At 45.1% G+C, this 20,363-nt stretch overlaps 1 protein-coding gene across 1 annotated transcript in view; it reads left to right on the top strand.

The window, feature by feature from the left end:
• The window catches only part of LOC134956859 (peroxiredoxin-6-like), a 29,430-nt gene extending 9,896 nt beyond the window's left edge, over positions 1-19,534 (top strand). The window contains exons 2-5 of the mRNA XM_063938753.1: positions 9,813-9,969; positions 18,122-18,268; positions 18,369-18,515; positions 19,013-19,534. Of these exons, the coding sequence (XP_063794823.1) occupies positions 9,813-9,969; positions 18,122-18,268; positions 18,369-18,515; positions 19,013-19,144 (583 nt within the window). The 3' untranslated portion in view covers positions 19,145-19,534. The remainder of the gene's footprint in view (positions 1-9,812; positions 9,970-18,121; positions 18,269-18,368; positions 18,516-19,012) is intronic.
• Positions 19,535-20,363: the final 829 nt, after the last annotated feature.

The following is a 20,363-nucleotide window of genomic DNA, read 5'->3' as shown; positions in this document are numbered from 1 at the left end:
GGTATATAATATAATGACGGACCTGGTGGACACTGTCAGCAGACTGCTAAACTACTAGTATGAAGAAGATAGAAAAAAAAACCCCACCACAGGTAGGTATACAATTATGGACGAGTGACGACACAGAGGTAGGTACAGCCGTGGCCTACCGTACTGCGTCTGTTAGTATAGATAATATAATAAATATATTACTACTGTAGGTATATAATATAATGACAGACCTGGTGGACACTGTCAGCAGACTGCTAAACTACTAGTATGAAGAAGATAGAAAAAAAAAAACACCACAGGTAGGTATACAATTATGGACGAGCACTAATGACACAGAAGTAGCTACAGCCGTGGACTACCGTACTGTGTCTGCTAGTATAGAGATGATAATGATATAAAAAATATATATATATCACTACTGTAGGTATATATATAATGACGGACCTGCTGGACACTGTCAGCAGACTGCTAAACTAACTAGTACTGGACTAGTATGAATGAAGATAGAAAAAAGAAAACACCACACAGGTAGAGGTATATTATTTACAATATTGGCCGAGCACTAGTAGTCACGACACAGAGGTAGCACTAGCTACAGACGTGGACTACCGTACTGCGTTTGCTAATATAGAGATGATAAAGATGATAGAGATGAAAAAAATATATATAACACTACTGTAGGTAAATATTTATATAATATAATGAATGACGGACCTGCTGGACACTGTCAGCAGAATGCGTTTATAGAATATAAAAAAAAAAAATCCACAGGAGTGTTTAACTTTTTCAGGCAGACAATATACTGGTGGTCACACTGGCAGCAAAAGTGTGCACTGTACTCCTGCTATAACTGCTCCCCAGTCTCCCCCACAATTAAGCTGTGTGAGCAGTGAGCACTCAGCACAGTCAGATATACATAGATAGATATATCATGCAGCACACTGAGGCTGAGCACAGTCAGATATGGTATGGAGCGTTTTTTTCAGGCAGAGAACGGATTAAAAAAAACTAGCAAAACTCTGCACTGACTGTACTCCTCCTAACAGCTGCTCCCCAATCCTCCCCACAATAAGCTAAGCAGTAGCAAATAGCAATCAAATCAACTAACTAACTAAACGGAGAGGACGCCAGCCACGTCCTCTCCCTATCAATCTCAATGCACGTGTGAAAATGGCGGCAACGCGCGGCTCCTTATATAGAATCCGAGTCTCGCGAGAATCCGACAGCGGGATGATGACGTTCGGGCACGCTCGGGTTAACCGAGCAAGGCGCGGGAGGATCCGAGTCTGCTCGGACCCGTGCAAAAAAGGCTGAAGTTCGGGGGGGTTCGGATTCCGAGGAAGCGAACCCGCTCATCTCTAGTGGAGAGTCTAAAAAGTGGAGAAATAAATCATTTTATAGAATGTACTTGATAAATGTTAATGGCCCTCATTCCGAGTTGATCGCTAGCTGCTTTCGGTCGCAGCCCGGAGATTAGGTAAAAAAAGCAACACTTCTGCACATGCGTATGGGGTGCAGTGCGCACGCGTGACGTACTTTCACAATGGCCGATGCAGTTTCACACAAGGTCTAGCGATGCTTTTCAGTCGCACTGCTGGCCGCAGAGTGATTGACAGGAAGTGGGTGTTTCTGGGTGGTAACTTACCGTTTTCGGGGAGTGTGTGTAAAAACACAGGCGTGCCAGATTAAAACTGGCATGCTGGGAAAACCGAGGCGTGGCTGGCCGAACGGAGGGCGTGTTTGTGACGTCAAAACAGGAACCAAACAGTCTGAAGTGATCGCTAGCTAGGAGTAAGTCTGGAGCTACTCAGAAACTGCACAATCTTTTTTTTTTGGAGCAGTTCTGCGATCCTTTCATTAGCACTTCTGCTAAGATACACTCCCAGAGGGCAGCGGCTTAGCGTTTGCACTGCTGCTAAAAGCAGCTAGCGAGCGATCAACTCTGAATGAGGGCCAATATGCATACACACTGTGCGATGTAACCGTACGATTTTGACTATATCACCAAAATCGTAAGGAAAGTTAGTGCAAATCGCACTGCATGTACACAGCTTGCGATACTGAAGTGCGCGCTCCCGTGGGGCTGGTATTGCAAGAAAAGATAAACTGTACACTATATAGTCAAAATTGCCTTGCCTGCACAATCTAGTACATAGTATAGTCAAAATCTCAAGTAAAGATAGTCCGTATCGGTGGGTCTGGGCTTCGGGAAGTTCAAGGAAAATAGCAAAGTCAGAATTGGCACATAGTCAAAATCTCACTGTATATGCACCTTAAGAGGTTGATTGGTTGCTTCGCTGGTCTTTATAGGCTTCGATACATCTCCACCATTGTTCTGAAATCTGTTTGTGACTTGGACAAGTAACTGACCGGCTTGTTATATTGACGGCTTTACTACTGAGAAATGTTCATCTATGCACTATAGCATATGCGTCTGCAGCCATAATGCATCCCAACGATACAGGACCCATCCAGGGTGCAGTATGATGCTGGACTCAAACATTGGTACTTCGCCCTATCACCAGTACTGGACCTGAATATGGCTTCTTGTGTGATAAGTGGAAATGTTCCATTGGTATTAAGTTGTGCAAGATGAGAAGGTTAAAATAAAAATTAAACTCTTAACTCCCTTATTGTTAAAGGTTTGGTCTAATTTATCTGGAGCCCATGAGACTAGCATGGGTATGGAATGTAAAAATGTAATCCAGTCTGTCTAATGAGGGAGAGGTACTTGATTTGGCCCGCAGCCCTTTGTATGTGCCACAGCCCTTGTTATCCGACCCAGTCAAATATCTAGGCAAATTTACTTACCTATGTTTTTGTGAAACAGAATGTTATTTTGCAATTTCGGTGTGGTTTGGAAATCTTTTTTTTTATTTACTAAAGGCAAAATGCTTTTAATTCTGTTTTAAATGCACATGTCAAAATGCCAGAAGAGGCAAGTTTAGTATTGATGATGGTGACATAGAGATGAGTTCTGGCTCATCTGTGAGGCTATTCAAAGCAAAAGATTTGTTTGCTGCAAATAGTTTGCCTGTGGATGTGCGAGAGCATGTGTGTATGCACCCGCTTCTGTAGACATGCATTGTGCGAATGTAGCCTTGCTCACACTGAGTTGTTAAGATTGTGTGCCTATATAGTGTAATAATTATTATACATATAATAAATTTGCTGTCTTGTAGTGTTCTTTATTCGCATTTAATAACTGCTTCTGGACGGAGCTATGGCCCTCATTCCGAGTTGTTCGCCCGCAAGCTGTTTTTAGCAGCATTGCACACGCTAAGCCGCCGCCTACTGGGAGTGAATCTTAGCTTCTTAAAATTGCGACCGACGGATTCGCAATCTTAGCAGTTTCTGAGTAGCTCCAGACTTACTCTGCCATTGCGATCAGTTCAGTGCTTGTCGTTCCTGGTTTGACGTCACAAACACACCCAGCGTTCGCCCAGACACTCCCCCGTTTCTCCGGCCACTCCTGCGTTTTTCCCAGAAACGGTAGCGTTTTTTCGCACACACCCATAAAACGACCAGTTTCCACCCAGAAACACCCACTTCCTGTCAATCACATTACGATCACCAGAACGAAGGAAAAACCTCGTAATGCCGTGAATAAATTACCTAACTGCATAGCAAATTTACTTGGTGCTGTCGCACTGCGGACATTTCGCATGCGCAGTAAGCGGTAAATCGCAAAATAACGAAAATCGGCAACGAGCGAACAACTCGGAATGACCCCCTATGTTTATTGTATAGCAAATAGTACTTTGAAAGATGCGCAATAAAATCAAGGAATGTAGCTAAAATTGCTTAAAGAAGTGTTCATCCAAAACACATGTATGCAAGTGCCTTCCTTGATGACACGTCTTGCGTGAACTTGATATGCACAGAAGTGAAATAAAACACGGATAATGCACTTCACACCAACAACAGGTAAAATGGGAATAATTACCCCCTTATCAAAGGGGGTAATTCAGACCTGATCGCTAGGGTGCATCTTTTGATTTTTTTTTCTTTGCATCCCTGCGAACAGGTAGTTGCCGCCTACAGGGGAGCTTATTAGATGTGTGTAGGTGTGCGACCGCTTGTGCTGGTGAGCTGCACAGTTTATGCAGTCTCTGCACAGCCCACTGCAATGATCGGGACTAGAACTGATGTCTGGAATGCTCCCTCAAAAGGCTGGGGCCCTCCTGCGTTTTTCCAGACATTCCCTAGAAACGGTCAGTTGCCACCCATGAACGCCCTCTTCCTGTCACTCAGTGCGTTTGCCGGTGCGATCGCCTATTTCACACCATCCCGGCGCTGTGCAGTTCAGACCTGATCGCCCGCTGTGCGAAAACGCACAGCAGCGATCAGGTCTAAATAATAACATCCAAAGTCCACTGATGTATATTGTATTCCAATAAGGGAAATGTTCCCCTTAGTGGTGATTAAACTTTGTTTGTAGTTTATTCCCAGTCAACAGATGCAGGCTAAAACCTTCCTTTTTCCTTCTTGATAAATCTGAAACAATAGGTCTCCTTTCCCTTTCCGTTCTAATCATGAAGCCATCCACAAATATGTTGCTTTCTTTTAGCCTGATGTTGCTTAGATTTTTGCATAACTGGGAGAGTCTTAGGCTGTGTACACACGGCACGATGCGCCGTACAGCCCGCCATTGACTATTCAGTGTTGCTGGCCCCGCCGATATAGTTTATGTTGGGCTGCCTGCAGTGTCTATTTCTCTTACGTCCTAGAGGATGCTGGGGTCCCCATTAGTACCATGGGGTATAGACGGGTCCACCCCCTTGCAGAGCGGGGGGCCGGTGTGAATATGGTGGCATCAGGGTAGGAGCGCAGTATTAACTGCACTCTGGGAGGCTCAGCAGTACATTGTGGGGCGCACTGAGCCAGCGCCTGCACCCTACACTGGTCACTCAGCCTGTCGGGGTCCCCGGATCTCAGCCAGCATCAATCCTCAGGCCAGTATAATCCTATGAAGAGCGGGAAGACAGCACCATTTTGGGGGCGGAGCGTCTCCTCAGAGTGGACCCAGCACAGTGAGTGCTCATAAGGGGTCTCCCTTATATGTAAAAAAGCGCTGTGTGTGGGTTGGCTCCAATCTCTGTGTCTCTCTTGCCATTCTTGGGGAGAAACTCTGTCTGTATCCCGTGTGTGCGTGGAGTGTTTGTAGTCACCAATAGCAATGTCCAGGGACTCTGTGTCATATGCTGCAGAGGATTTGTTCTCTCAAGATGATCCCATTCCATGTAATCAGGATTGCACTGACTTAGCACAGATTCCAGCAAGGGAGCCAGAATGGTTATCCTCTATCAAAAATATGATTTCACAGAGGGTTGCACAAAATGAATCTGCTACCCAGGTGCTGCAGAATATGGCAGTCTGGCCCACTTCTGATACCCGCTGTGTACTCCCATAAGCGTCCTTTAGCACAAATTATGCAGGATGACACTGATACAGATTGTGACGGTGATGATGGGGTACAGGGGACAGCATCTCTTGCTAAAGGGGTGCAGTTGATGATAGAGGCTATTAGGGATGTGTTGAATATTAATGATACACCACCTGAGCAGGTTGAGGAGGCTTACTTCACTGAGAATAAGAAAGCCTTGCTAACCTTCCCTGTGTCAAAATAATTAAATGCTGTTTTTGAAAAGGCTTGGGAAAAACCTGAGAAAAAATTCCAGATCCCTAAGAGGGTTCTGCTGGCATTTCCTTTCCCTGTTGAGGATAGAAAAAATGGGAAAACTCGCCTATTGTTGACGCGTCAGTATCCAGACTTTCAAAAAAGGTGGTGTTGCCTGTTCCGGGGATCTACCACCTTGAAAGAGCCGGATGATCGTAAGATTGATAATACGCTCAAATCCACGTACACGGCTTCAGGGGTTATACTGCGTCCCACTATTGCCAGTGCTTGGATTGCCATAGCTATAGTAAAGTGGTCTGGCACCTTCCTTGAAGACTTGGATAATATGGGTAAGGATGATGTTGGCTTCTTTTTGCGCAACATTCAGGATTCAGTGGGATTTTTGGTGGAATCCATGAAAGATCTGGGTTCCCTGGCTGCAGGAATTTCTTCCATGTCAGTCTCAGCGAGGACTGTGGCTACGTCAGTGGTCTGCTGACACGGAATCCAGGAAAAGTATGGAGTCCCTACTGTATACAGGTCAGGCTCTCTTTGGGGAAGCGCTAGATGCGTGGATTTCCACGGCTACATCGGGAAAGTCTCTCCCTTTCTTCACTCAGCTGCTCCTGCTCCAAAGAAACAGTCTTCTTCACCTACATCACAGCCCTTTTGGACTACGAAGTCCAGAAAGTCCAGGCTGTCCAACACCTTATTTCGGGGAGGTAGGCCCAAGTCCAAGAGACCCGCTACGGCAGGTTCCCAAGAACAGAAACCTATTTCAGGTACACCAAAGTCCACCGCATGACGGTGGACTGCTGGTCCCAGAGATGGGGCTGGTGGGAGCGAGACTCGGGCAGTTCAGTCACGTCTGGGTCATCCGGCCAGGATCCCTGGGTGCAAGATATTGTGTCCCAGGGGTACAGGCTGGAGTTTCAAAATTGTAAAGCTCATAAGGAGAACAAGGGTTCAAGCGATCCTCATTGCTCCAGACTGGCCGAGAAGGGCTTGGAACGTGGACCTTCTGGATCTACTACAAGAAGAGCCGAGGCCCCTTACTCTTCGAGAGGACCTGCTGCAGCAGGGGCCGTTCGCCTATCAGGACTTACCATGGCTATGTTTGATGGCATGGAGGTTGAACGCCTGATGCTAGCTCGGAAGGGCATTCTGAACAAAGTTATTTCTACCCTGATACAGGCTAGGAAAGGAGTAACGTCTAAACATTACCATCGTATTTGGAAAAAATGTATCTTGGTGCGAGTCCAAGAGGTTTCCTACGGTGGAGTTTCAACTGGGACGGTTTCTCCTCTTCCTGCAGGCAGGAGTGGTTATGGGCCTGAGGTTGAGATCTGTGAAGGTTCAGATTTCGGCCCTATCCATTTTCTTCCAGAAACAATTTGCTGCCCTCCCTGAGGTTCAGACCTTTTTGAAGGGAGTTCTGCACACCCAGCCTCCCTTTGTACGCCCATGGCGCCATGGGATCTTAATGTGGTGTTGAAGTTTCTCCAGTCTGACTGGTTTGAGCCTCTGCAAGAGGTAGAGGTCAAGTGTCTTACGTGGAAGGCTGTCACTTTGTTGGCCTTAGCTTCTGCTAGACGTGTGTCAGAGTTGGGGGCTTTGTCTTGTAAGAGCCCCTACTTGATCTTCCAAAGTTCTACAAGTTCGATACTTTGACTGAACTTCAGATCATTAGAGGCCAAACTGTTTTACAGGAGCCTCCGCGCTCTCCCTCCCATTCTGGGAGCTTTGGTACATCCCCATGGTACTAATGTGGACCCCAGCATCCTCTAGGACGTAAGAGAAAATAGGATTTTAATTACCTACCAGTAAATCCTTTTCTCGTAGTCCGTAGAGGATGCTGGGTGCCCGCCCAGCGCTTCGTTTTCCTGCCGTTGTTATGTGGTTCACTACAACTTTGTTGTTATGTACTGCATTATTACTAGGCAAGTAATGTTTCAGCTGTTGCTGAAGTTTTTCAAGCTTGTTAGCTTGATGTGTGAGCTGGTATTAATCGCGCCACTATCTGTGTATAATCCTTCTCTCGAAGATGTCAGTCTCCTCGGGCACAGTTTCTAGACTGAGTCTGGTAGGAGGAGCATAAGGGAGGAGCCAGCCCACACTCTCAACTCTTAAAGTGCCAATGGCTCTGGTGGACCCGTTTATACCCCATGGTACTAATGTAAAACAGCCGCCCACTTCTAAAATGACAGGGGCATGGCCATGCCCCCATTTCACCGCGCACGCCAGTGTGCCCCTAAACTCTGGCGCCCTGCCCCTGCCTAGAGGGAACACTACTAATGTGGACCCCATCATCCTCTACGGACTACGAGAAAAAGATATACCAGTAGGTAATTAAAATCCTATTATTATTTTTTTCTCCTTGCGATGACGATCCTGCGGGACTGCGCATTAGTATTGCAAGGACTATATGCACTATCCTTACGATTTTGACTATATAGTAAAAATCAAAAGAAATATCACACCGTGTGTACGCAGCTTCAGGGACAGAAGGCAAATTACACATGGCCACTTGCTGACATCACCGTCAGCTGGCATCTTGCACCAGGGTTGAGTGTCTGATAAAAGAAAACAATAAAAAAAAAAAATCTCCTTTTTTCAAGAGGCACATTTGTGCTATTTGGTGTTTTCTCAGCAACACCCCCCCCCCCCCCCCCCTCATAAAGGCAGAGGCGGGACTTTATTTTATTATTCCTAGAATCTGCTAAATGGGTCTTCTCCCTCTCATTGATATCTGGGTGCCGCCTGTTCCGAACACCTTGCCACAAATATCATGTTTATTTATGATGTCTATGGAGCCCATTGATGTTGACTGATTGGGATTAAAGGTATGCAGTAATGATCCCGGCTGTCAGGATAAAGGCTCCGGAATTCTGACACCTGGTGACATACCAGCGGATGGAATATAACCATGCATTACAAGAAAGATTATTGGCAAAACAAGAACCAAAAAGTTTTTTTTTTTTTTTTCCAGAACAATGGCCCTCATTCCGAGTTGATCGCTCGCAAGGCGATTTTAGCAGAGTTGCTCACGCTAAGCCTACGCCTACTGGGAGTGTATCTTAGCATCTTAAAATTGCGAACGATGTATTCGCAATATTGCGATTACAAACTTCTTAGCAGTTTCAGAGTAGCTTCACACTTACTCGGCATCTGCGATCAGTTCAGTGCTTGTCGTTCCATGTTTGACGTCACAAACACACCCAGCGTTCGCCCAGACACTCCCCCGTTTCTCCAGCCACTCCTGCGTTTTTTCCGGAAACGGTAGCGTTTCTAACCACACGCCCATAAAACGCTGTGTTTCCGCCCAGTAACACCCATTTCCTGTCAATCACACTACGATCGCCGGAGCGATGAAAAAGCCGTGAGTAAAAATACTTTTTTCATAGCAAAATTACTTGGCGCAGTCGCAGTGCGAACATTGCGCATGCGTACTAAGCAGAAAAACGCTGCGATGCGAAGAAATTTACCGAGCGAACGACTCGGAATGAGGGCCAATATTTGTATTTGTGTGGGTACTGCATACAAAAGTGTACCTTGTGCCCCTGCAGATATGAGAACTTTCAACAACAAAACTAATGTACAAAAATAAGCGACCCTTGCAGAATGGCACACGCATGCCTTGCCAAGCTGTGCACACTATAAATTGTAATGGGGGTAAATATAGGGGCTAATTCAGACCTGATCGCTGCTGTGTGTGTTCCCACAGCAGCGATCAGATCTGAACTGCGCATGTGTCGGCTGTCTTAGCCCTGCGATCGCCTGTCCCCGGCTGCCGGTTATGGAGCACCGTCTGTGCAACGCAGGCCAAGCAGCGACGAGTAGCTCCCTGCCAGCGCTGGTGGGAAGCTACTCTACCAGTACAAAAGCATCGCCGCTGTGTGATGCGTTTGTACTTGTGCAGCAGGACAGGGCCTGACATGCGGGGCGGACTCAGTATTGCCACACTTTGAACTCTCAACATAGAAATTCCTGGCTTTCAATGCAGTGCTCGGTTACAGTGTATAGCAGCTGCAGTGCTCGGGCATGTCGGCATTTTATAAGTTGTGGCCTGGTGAGGAAGGGAAAAACCCTGCAATTGTGAACACTCTTCCCCATAAGACCAAACACTGATCACTTGTTGACATGTAGGACCTGTCTCGGATGCAGATTATCCCTAACATGTTGCTTATCCTTTTTGTTTCAGATGGGGTATCCTTTTCTCACACCCGAGGGATTATACGCCAGTGTGCACCACAGAGCTGGGACGGGCAGTAAAACTAGCACCAGAATTTAAGAAACGAAACGTTCGCATGATCGCTCTGTCCATAGACTCTGTGCCTAACCATCTTTCCTGGAGCAAGGTAAATATTACATTGGCTATTGGAAAAGACGAGCTGGCAGAAAATGGTAGGCAATGAATTATGAGATCTTACCGGTTTCACTGGTCTTTGCACTAGAATGTTGGCATGATGTATGACAATAGGCTTTACATCTGAATATTCTAGAGTGGAGCAGTGTTCTGGACTAATTTGCCTACAACTTGCTGCTTGCAATATAAAGTGATCCATAGATGCCGATTCCGTGGGTGCTCCTGGGCCTGAGCACCCATAGGCGTGAGCACAGCACCCTCTCACACATGCCACGCCTGCTGCTTAGCGTCCACCAGGTGTCAAGGGTCTGCCAGCGCCTGTCAGAGCTAGCACAGTGGACTGTAGTGCTGCCTCCTCTCTGCGCCCGCGGCACAGATAACAGGAGCAGTTATACTGTTGGTAGGGTGGCAGGGATGCAGTGCAGGAGAACCCAAGCTGACTGGGAGGGGCCAGGCCAGTCACATCTACTCAACAACTGGGGATGGGCTGTGCGAGGACGCTTGGGCAGCAGCAAGGAGGCAGGTGCGGAGAGCGGAACACACAGCCTGCTGGATGGTGAGTGTCCTGGGGCCGGCAGGTGAGCAGGCGGAGTGTCTCCGGCGCATGTGATGGCTGTCTTCCCATCAGTGAGGACAGGGATTATGAGACAGCCCTGCCTGGATCGAGGCCAAAGGCTCAGGAGGAGTAGTGACAAGGCAGCTGGGGGAGGGGGTGATAAGGAGCAATGTGGGAAGGAGGGGAGTGCAGGGTAGTGTGAGGGCCATGGAATGGGGGTGACGGGAACCACACTTAGCAGCAAGTCATGAAAGCTACTGCAGAATGCTTATCGTGGGGGTGGGGCATTCAACAGGCTTGAGCACCCTGCACCCACCAGCAAAAACATAAATCTACACCTGTAGTGACCATAGGGATAAAAAAAAAAACTGTTTAACTTCACATTGTAGGGGATATGCAAGAAGCATTCCTTGGGTCACAGTGAGCTTTAAAAGTGAAATACCCAAAGGGAATCTAATAGGATGTGAGAATCAGAATGTGAGAGTGCTCCTGTTGGATATGTATGTATGTATACGTGTGTGTAATATAAATTTTAAAAATAAATCTCTTTTTTTTTTTTCCTTGCAGTTATTTACATGGCATAAGCTGATTAATTTTAACATTTAAATGATTTGCACTCTAAAAAAAACACAGAGCTCTAACAAAAGTTCTCACTTTCTGATTCTCGCACCCTCCATATTCTTTGCCTCTTGTTGAGTGAATGCAAAAATCTGCTAATTGTAGTCCTGGTGCTTCAGTTATGAGGAGTTTTCTTATAGCCTGATAAAGCCTATTCTTTACCTTTAAACATTCACTATATATTTGTAAGAGACTCAGTACGCAATTGGCGTACGCAGTGCTGTAATGGTACGCTCTTAGCGTAGCAGACGTTAGACCGTGAGCGCGACGCACAAGCGACACGTACGCTCGCGGGTTTACGCTTGGTATCGAGCACGCTATAGGCGGCCGACTACCGTAATGCTACGCTGTTAGCGTAGCGGACGCTGTGCCCACGAGAAGAACACGAGCGGCGCAGACGCTCTCAGAATGACACACAGTAAACCTTGTTAGCAACACACTGAAAGGATACGCTTAAACTGTAAACCTTAGTACTGTAATGATATAATGCTTATAGACCTTGATAATATAAAAGCTGTTTGAGCGATTGAGACGCTCAGAATACCCTTTGTAATATAATGGTAAACACACAATACCTAGTGAGGTTCCAACACCTTTATGAGAGATACGTTCAATGCAAAAAGAAAACAGTACAGCTTATACACTACAAAACTAACATTAATACCTAAACAGAGTAACTAGACATAAATATACAATAGCGGCACAATCGCAAATAATAACAGAGAGAAAGAGTAAATGGCTAATACAGAAGGAGAACAAAATGGTCACAGAGAAACTTACACATGTGGGAATGATCGCAAGCACAGTCCTGGAAACCAGCTCTCAGTCATCACAGAGAAAACCTTGTAGAGAGAAGTGAGTGAGCTGGCCCAGGCTGGCTGCCTTATATACACACAACATACAGTAACAATACAATGGTCCCTACAATCTCATTGTTCATTGGACACAGGAACCTGTCTTTGCATTATAACAAAAGGTCATAGGTGGATTTGAACAGGTGGGCTGTGACTATTTCAAACTGCTCAGGTGGGAGGTATCCACAAGAATCCCGCCGCATGGATAATGAACTGCAAATACATTTAATGTTCCAAATATACTTTTGTGCATAACTATACGCAGCAGCGAACGATCTCTTTCTAACCAACACCGGAATATTTCTAATAAAATACTCTTCCGTTGGATACTAGACATCATCGGTCAACCTTTGTCTGACCCTTCGTATCATGCAAAGAGGAATTCCTTTGTCCACGAACCAGTTACACGAAACATACTTACAGATATTATTAAGGGGACTATTACCTATAAAACACATTATATTGGTTAAATATGTAGCAATCGAGTCGCTCGCTTGTCGCACACAAACACTGCCGTAAATACTAGAGATGTGCACCGGAAATTTTTCGGGTTTTGGGTTTGGGTTTGGTTCCGCGGCCGTGTTTTGGGTTCGAACGCGTTTTGCCAAAACCTCACCGAATTTTTTTTGTCGGATTCTGGTGTGTTTTGGATTCGGGTGTTTTTTTTCAAAAAACCCTAAAAAACAGCTTCAATCATAGAATTTGGGGGTCATTTTGATCCCAAAGTATTATTAACCTCAATAACCATAATTTCCACTCATTTTCAGTCTATTCTGAACACCTCACAATATTATTTTTAGTCCTAAAATTTGCACCGAGGTCGCTGGATGGCTAAGCTAAGCGACCCAAGTGGCCGACACAAACACCTGGCCCATCTAGGAGTGGCACTGCAGTGTCACGCAGGCTGGCCCTTCAAAAAACTACTCCCCAAACAGCACATGACGCAAAGAAAAAAAGAGGCGCAATGAGGTAGCTGTGTGAGTAAGCTAAGCGACCCTAGTGGCCGACACAAACACCTGGCCCATCTAGGAGTGTCACTGCAGTGTCACGCAGGATGGCCCTTCCAAAAAACACTCCCCAAACAGCACATGACGCAAAGAAGAAAAAAAAGAGGGGCAATGAGGTAGCTGTGTGAGTAAGCTAAGCGACCCTAGTGGCCGACACAAACACCTGGCCCATCTAGGAGTGGCACTGCAGTGTCACGCAGGATGGTCCTTCCAAAAAACACTCCCCAAACAGCACATGACGCAAAGAAAAATTAAAGAAAAAAGAGGTGCAAGATGGAATTGTCCTTGGGCCCTCCCACCCACCCTTATGTTGTATAAACAGGACATGCACACTTTAACCAACCCATTATTTCAGTGACAGGGTCTGCCACACGACTGTGACTGAAATGACGGGTTGGTATGGACCCCCACCAAAAAAGAAGCACAAACTGGCTCTACAGAGGCAAGATGTCCACCTCATCATCATCATCCTCCGATTCATCACCGTGTACATCCCCCTCCTCACAGATTATCAATTCGTCCCCACTGGAATCCACCATCTTAGCTCCCTGTGTACTTTGTGGAGGCAATTGCTGCTGGTGAATGTCTCCACGGAGGAATTGATTATAATTCATTTTAATGAACATCATCTTCTCCACATTTTCTGGAAGTAACCTCGTACACCGATTGCTGACAAGGTGAGCGGCGGCACTAAACACTCTTTCGGAGTACACACTTGTGGGAGGGCAACTTAGGTAGAATAAAGCCAGTTTGTGCAAGGGCCTCCAAATTGCCTCTTTTTCCTGCCAGTATACGTACGGACTGTCTGACGTGCCTACTTGGATGCGGTCACTCATATAATCCTCCACCATTCTTTCAATGGTGAGAGAATCATATGCAGTGACAGTAGACGACATGTCCGTAATCGTTGGCAGGTCCTTCAGTCCGGACCAGATGTCAGCTTCAGCAGTCGCTCCAGACTGCCCTGCATCAACGCCAGCGGGTGGGCTCGGAATTCTGAGCCTTTTCCTCGCACCCCCAATTGCGGGAAAATGTGAAGGAGGAGCTGTTGACCGATCAAGTTCCACTTGACTTGATAATTTTCTCACCAGCAGGTCTTTCAACCCCTGCAGACTTGTGTCTGCCGGAAAGAGAGATACAACGTAGGTTTTAAATCTAGGATCGAGCACGGTGGCCAAAATGTAGTGCTCTGATTTCAACAGATTGACCACCCGTGAATCCTGGTTAAGCGAATGAAGGGCTCCATCCACAAGTCCCACATGCCTAGCGGAATCGCTCTGTCTTAGCTCCTCCTTCAATGTCTCCAGCTTCTTCTGCAAAAGCCTGATGAGGGGAATGACCTGACTCAGGCTGGCAGTGTCTGAACTGACTTCACGTGTGGCAAGTTCAAAAGGTTGCAGAACCTTGCACAACGTTGAAATCATTCTCCACTGCGCTTGAGACAGGTGCATTCCACCTCCTATATCGTGGTCAGATGTATAGGCTTGAATGGCCTTTTGCTGCTCCTCCAACCTCTGAAGCATATAGAGGGTTGAATTCCACCTCGTTAACACTTCTTGCTTCAGATGATGGCAGGGCAGGTTCAGGCGTTTTTGGTGTTGCTCCAGTCTTCTGTACGTGGTGCCTGTACGCCGAAAGTGTCCCGCAATTCTTCTGGCCACCGACAGCATCTCTTGCACGCCCCTGTCGTTGTTTAAATAATTCTGCACCACCAAATTCAAGGTATGTGCAAAACATGGGACGTGCTGGAATTTGCCCAGATATAATGCACGCACAATAGCTGAACTACTAGTATGAAGAAGATAGAAAAAAAAACCCCACCACAGGTAGGTATACAATTATGGACGAGCACTGACGACACAGAGGTAGCTACAGCCGTGGACTACCGTACTGTGTCTGCTAGTATAGAGATGATAATGATATAAAAAATATATATATATCACTACTGCAGGTATATATAATATAATGACGGACCTGCTGGACACTGTCAGCAGACTCCTAAACTACTAGTATGAAGAAGATAGAAAAAAAAACCCCACCACAGGTAGGTATACAATTATGGACGAGCACTGACGACACAGAGGTAGCTACAGCCGTGGACTACCGTACTGTGTCTGCTAGTATAGAGATGATAATGATATAAAAAATATATATATATCACTACTGCAGGTATATATAATATAATGACGGACCTGCTGGACACTGTCAGCAGACTGCTGAACTACTATTATGAAGAAGATTGAAAAAAAAAACCCACCACAGGTAGGTATACAATTATGGACGAGCACTGACGACACAGAGGTAGCTACAGCCGTGGACTACCGTACTGTGTCTGCTAGTATAGAGATGATAATGATATAAAAAATATATATATATCACTACTGCAGGTATATATAATATAATGACGGACCTGCTGGACACTGTCAGCAAACTCCTAAACTACTAGTATGAAGAAGATAGAAAAAAAACCCCACCACAGGTAGGTATACAATTATGGACGAGCACTGACGACACAGAGATAGCCACAGCTGTGGACTACCGTACTGCGTCTGCTAATATAGAGATCATAAAGATGATAGAGATGAACAAAAAAAATATAACACTACTGCAGGTAAATATTTATATAATATAATGAATGACGGACCTGCTGGACACTGTCAGCAGAATGCGTTTATAGAATAAAAAAAAAACACCACAGGAGTGTTTGTTTAACTTTTTCAGGCAGACAATATACTGGTGGTCAGTGGTCACACTGGCAGCAAAAGTGTGCACTGTACTCCTGCTATAACTGCTCCCCAGTCTCCCCCACAATTAAGCTGTGTGAGCACTGGCAGTGAGCACTCAGCACAGTCAAATATACATACATAGATGATATATCATATTATCATGCAGCACACTGAGGCTGAGCACAGATATGGTATGTGACTGTGTATCGTTTATTTTCAGGCAGAGAACGGATTAAAATTAAACTGGTGGTCACACTATCAGCAAAACTCTGCTGCACTGTACTGAGTACTCCTCCTAATGCTCCCCAAAATTAGTAAATCAATCAACTCAAGTGTCTCTAATCTAAACGGAGAGGACGCCAGCCACGTCCTCTCCCTATCAATCTCAATGCACGTGTGAAAATGGCGGCGACGCGCGGCTCCTTATAGAGAATCCGAGTCTCGCGAGAATCCGACAGCGGGATGATGACGTTCGGGCGCGCTCGGGTTAACCGAGCAAGGCGGGAGGATCCGAGCCTGCTCGGACCCGTGGAAAAAAAGCTGAAGTTCGGGCGGGTTCGGATTCAGAGGAACTGAAACCGCTCATCTCTAGTAAATACACATCTCCGTGCGCAGGCGACGTCGGAGCGTCCCTTACGCAACCTGAGGGGATGCGTACGCACGGGGGAGTCGGTGCACGAGCAGCGGGCACGTGCATTGGGGTTAGTACAAGGCAATAGTGAATCATGATATTTTTCGACTTTGACAAGGCCCTACACACTGGCCGATTTGTTTGAAAGATATGAACGATCTCGTTTATAAATGAAGAGAACTCGTTCATATCTTTCAGTGTGGAGGCTCCAGCGATGAACGATGCACGGCCCCGCGCTCGTTCATCGCTGGTCCCCCGTCGGCTGTGCATGCAGGCCAATATAGACGAGATCGTCCATATTTGCCTGCACTTCAATGGAGCCGCGTGACAGGTAGGGGGGAGTGAAGAAACTTCACTCCCCACATCACTGCCCCCCCGCCGCCAAGTCGCTCCTCGGCCGAATCCGCCATCGGGCAGCTCGGAGGCGGATCGGCCAGTGTGTAGGGCCCTTTAGGATTCCAAAATAATGCTGATTGTGGGTTCTGTATTTTTAAATGTTCAGGAGTAATTATTTTAGACACATGGGTATTTCAGAATGTTCCAATTTCATCAGCACAAAAACAGTGTCTGTCAGACGGCACAACATAGTAACGAATGGAGGAAGATGATTAAGCCTTGGTGACGTAATCGTTAAGTCACAGGATGTAGTGCTTTTCTGGTTGGAAAACTGCTGCACTCACTCACTCACTCACTCACTCATATTGTCTGGCCTTAATTGTAGCTAAAATAGTCCATCACACACACATTAATAACCTCTGCGTTTTGTTACCTTTAACTTGGCTGTATTAACAGTACAGAATTTTTTTTTTTTATTCATACAAGAAACAAATAACATACTTACACCAGCAAAAATTATTGTTATACTGGGATTTGTATAATAGAGACGTATATTATATATGTTATGTTTATCTTTAATTCTGTCAAGTGTTCTATCTGTCCTCTACTTCTTGAGACAGTAGACCTGTTTATTTTAAGGGTGATTTCACTTGCATCACTTGCATCACATTTTGCCAGTGGAAAGCCAGGCCTCAGGCAGTATCCAATTAGCTTTGGTACTTTTACCACAGCTAGTGGATTAGCTGGGGACTATACAATCAACCCAGATACCTGACATTTATAGGGGATTATGCATAATCCACAATAACTAGCCCTCAGAACCATGATAACACATGGGTCCAGGATCCCATGTGTAACTGCCCAAAAACTGGTAATTTTTTGGCCGATAAACAGGCTGTAATTGCATATCTCGATAATGACTATCAGGTTAAAATTGTGATAATAGCCCATTTTTTGGTTGGGTATTTTTAGTTCTTGTCCAGAATAGTAGCACTTGTAATGGAGTACCCACTTATGACTGTCATATCAACCTTTATAAACAAACTAAGGTCAACACAAAATGTCAACAGGTTCAAAATGCCGCCTGCTCTTAGCAGCAGTGGCTGGATTTTATTTTGTTCATGTTGAAATTTTGACTATCAACCTTATGACCCTGTGGATATTGACTATATCCTATTAAATTGGACTTCATAGGGCATGTTATTACATAAAACTTATCATAGCTATACACTTTGCTAAGTATCCCCCTATGATTCCAATGCCAGACATTAGCAGACCTCATTAACTAGAGCTAGTGATGATGTAAGTGCTGGGTATAGGAACATTCTATGACTCTTCTTCCACCCATTCATGGTGTAGAGCATGTATGATTTGGGGTAATCCATTAAAGATAAGTTTATGCTTTCTCTCCTGCAGGACATAAATGCATACAACTCCGATGAGCCCACAGAGACTCTACCCTTTCCAATTATTGCAGATCCCAAACGGGATCTTGCTGTGCTACTAGGTATGCTGGATCCTGATGAGAAGGACAATGAAGGGATGCCAGTGACTGCACGATGTGTGGGTATCTCAGATGAGTATTTTAAAGGAGCTGATTTAAAAAAAAAAAAAAATGTAAGGAATTAAATGACCAACAGATTTCTCTTCTGTATTGTCTCAGGTGTTCATTATTGGCCCAGATAAGAAAATGAAGCTGTCAATACTGTATCCAGCAACCACTGGTAGAAATTTTGATGAGATCTTGAGAGTAGTGGACTCGCTTCAATTAACCTCAAACCACAATGTTGCAACTCCTGTGGACTGGAAGGTGAGATGCCAGGGATTATGGCTAAACTGAAGAGGGCATTACTGGTTGGGAGTAATTACTCAGTTCCCAAGTACCCCGTTCGAGTGGCAGAGTTTTGCAGAACTCATAACACAACTGCGTCATTCTGCGAAACTCTGCTTCCTGAGCGGAGTACTTGGGAGAAGGAGGGGAGGCTGTAAGGGAACAAAGTGCCGAGTGCTGTTTTACGGAACGTTCACTGCAAGAAATTACAGGTGTACACTATTGGAGTTTGAATCCAATCTATAGACTTGCTGGTTACATCTATAAAGTCCTATGTGTGTTTGAGGTGAGGAAGACACTTGGATATACATCATTTTAAACTGGTCTGGTGTACCAAAGTATTCACTAGACTTGTTGAAAGCATTACCATTGCACTTGCCAAACTCTGGCACAGGGTTCCCTTGTTTACAGCTTCAATATTGTGCAAGGTAATCCGCTGTGTACTGAATACTCCTATATTTATTTATTTTATCTAGCTTGGTGACAGAGTTATGGTCCCACCGACTGTTCCTGAGGCAGAGGCTAGCAAAATGTTTCCTTCCGGCGTCTTCACCATAGAGCTGCCTTCTGGTAAAAAATACCTGCGATATACCGCACAGCCAAAATAATGCTACATCAGAGCTCTTTCTGCTTGATGGCGAGGAAGAAATGATCCTACAGTACCTGGTTTTTGCATGCTAAATCTGATTAGTCACATATCTAGTTCTGTTACTGAGTAAGTAGAAGAATGTAATATGAACAGTGGATCCTTGAAACCTTTGGTCTTCTCAAGATTACAGCTAACTTCCTTACTGATGCTTTAAATATGACTTTAACTCTCTCATCAGATCTGTAGTTTATCTTGAGTTATTGTGCTGGCATTGGGACTGGAAGATTACCTGATGTCTGGATACTGGTAGCCATAATATACAGTAGCAATACTGCCTTTCTGACAAATCAATGCATTGATACTCAAACATCCTTTACTATTTTTGCTTTGTTCCATGAACCTTTAATTTTTGAAACTATTGGACATAATGTGGGATTATTTCTGAATAAATTTTACAAGTGGATTCAAATTGTATAGGTGTGTTCATTAGTCTGTGCTAAAAAAGAAACCAATATATGGTATGTATAAAATAACTAGTAAGAACGAAGTACTCCTTGGGATAATCCTCCTTGCACTATGTTGCCTAATACCACACGCAGAACTGTACTGAGTGACTGACAGAGCTCTTTCACTGCGGAGTAGGAGAAAGACTTCATGGACACAGCTCCTTATGGTCACAGAGTCATCAGAGCGGGTCATAAAGGTCCTCAATCTCAGTTACAACCATACTGCATGACCTAGTGGTTGCTTAAAACCATATTTTGTGTGTGTGTGTGTGTGTGTGTGTGTGTGTGTGTGTGTGTGTGTGTGTGTCCGTGTGTGTATATAATTAATAACAAGGGGGAACACCATAGTGCATAACCTACAGCTCATACTAAAAATGGTCTGTAGAGAAACTGTTACCCTATATCTGTAAGAGTGGATTGAGTGCCACGTGGCTTTATCAGAATAGTAACACACCCGCCACTAGCTGCTATCAGAAGCTGCAGTGTGGTCGGATCACGCCAGCCACCGATGTAGTACAGGAGACACTAGGGAATAGTTAGGGCAGAGCCTTGTGACCTAACATTTTGTCAGAGGGCTGGCCTTCATGACACAAAGTCATTTTTATCAGCAATTCTACAATAATTAGTGCAATTATACTTAAACGGGAACAAACAGTAAAACCAGAACCGCTTCCCAATAGTCACTGTTCTAGATCAAACAATTATCTATTATCACTTTAAATAATAAACTTA

The sequence above is a fragment of the Pseudophryne corroboree genome, chromosome 9 (genome assembly GCF_028390025.1).
Source record: "Pseudophryne corroboree isolate aPseCor3 chromosome 9, aPseCor3.hap2, whole genome shotgun sequence".
NCBI lineage: Eukaryota > Metazoa > Chordata > Amphibia > Anura > Myobatrachidae > Pseudophryne > Pseudophryne corroboree.
This window is presented reverse-complemented; position numbering and strand designations above follow the sequence as displayed.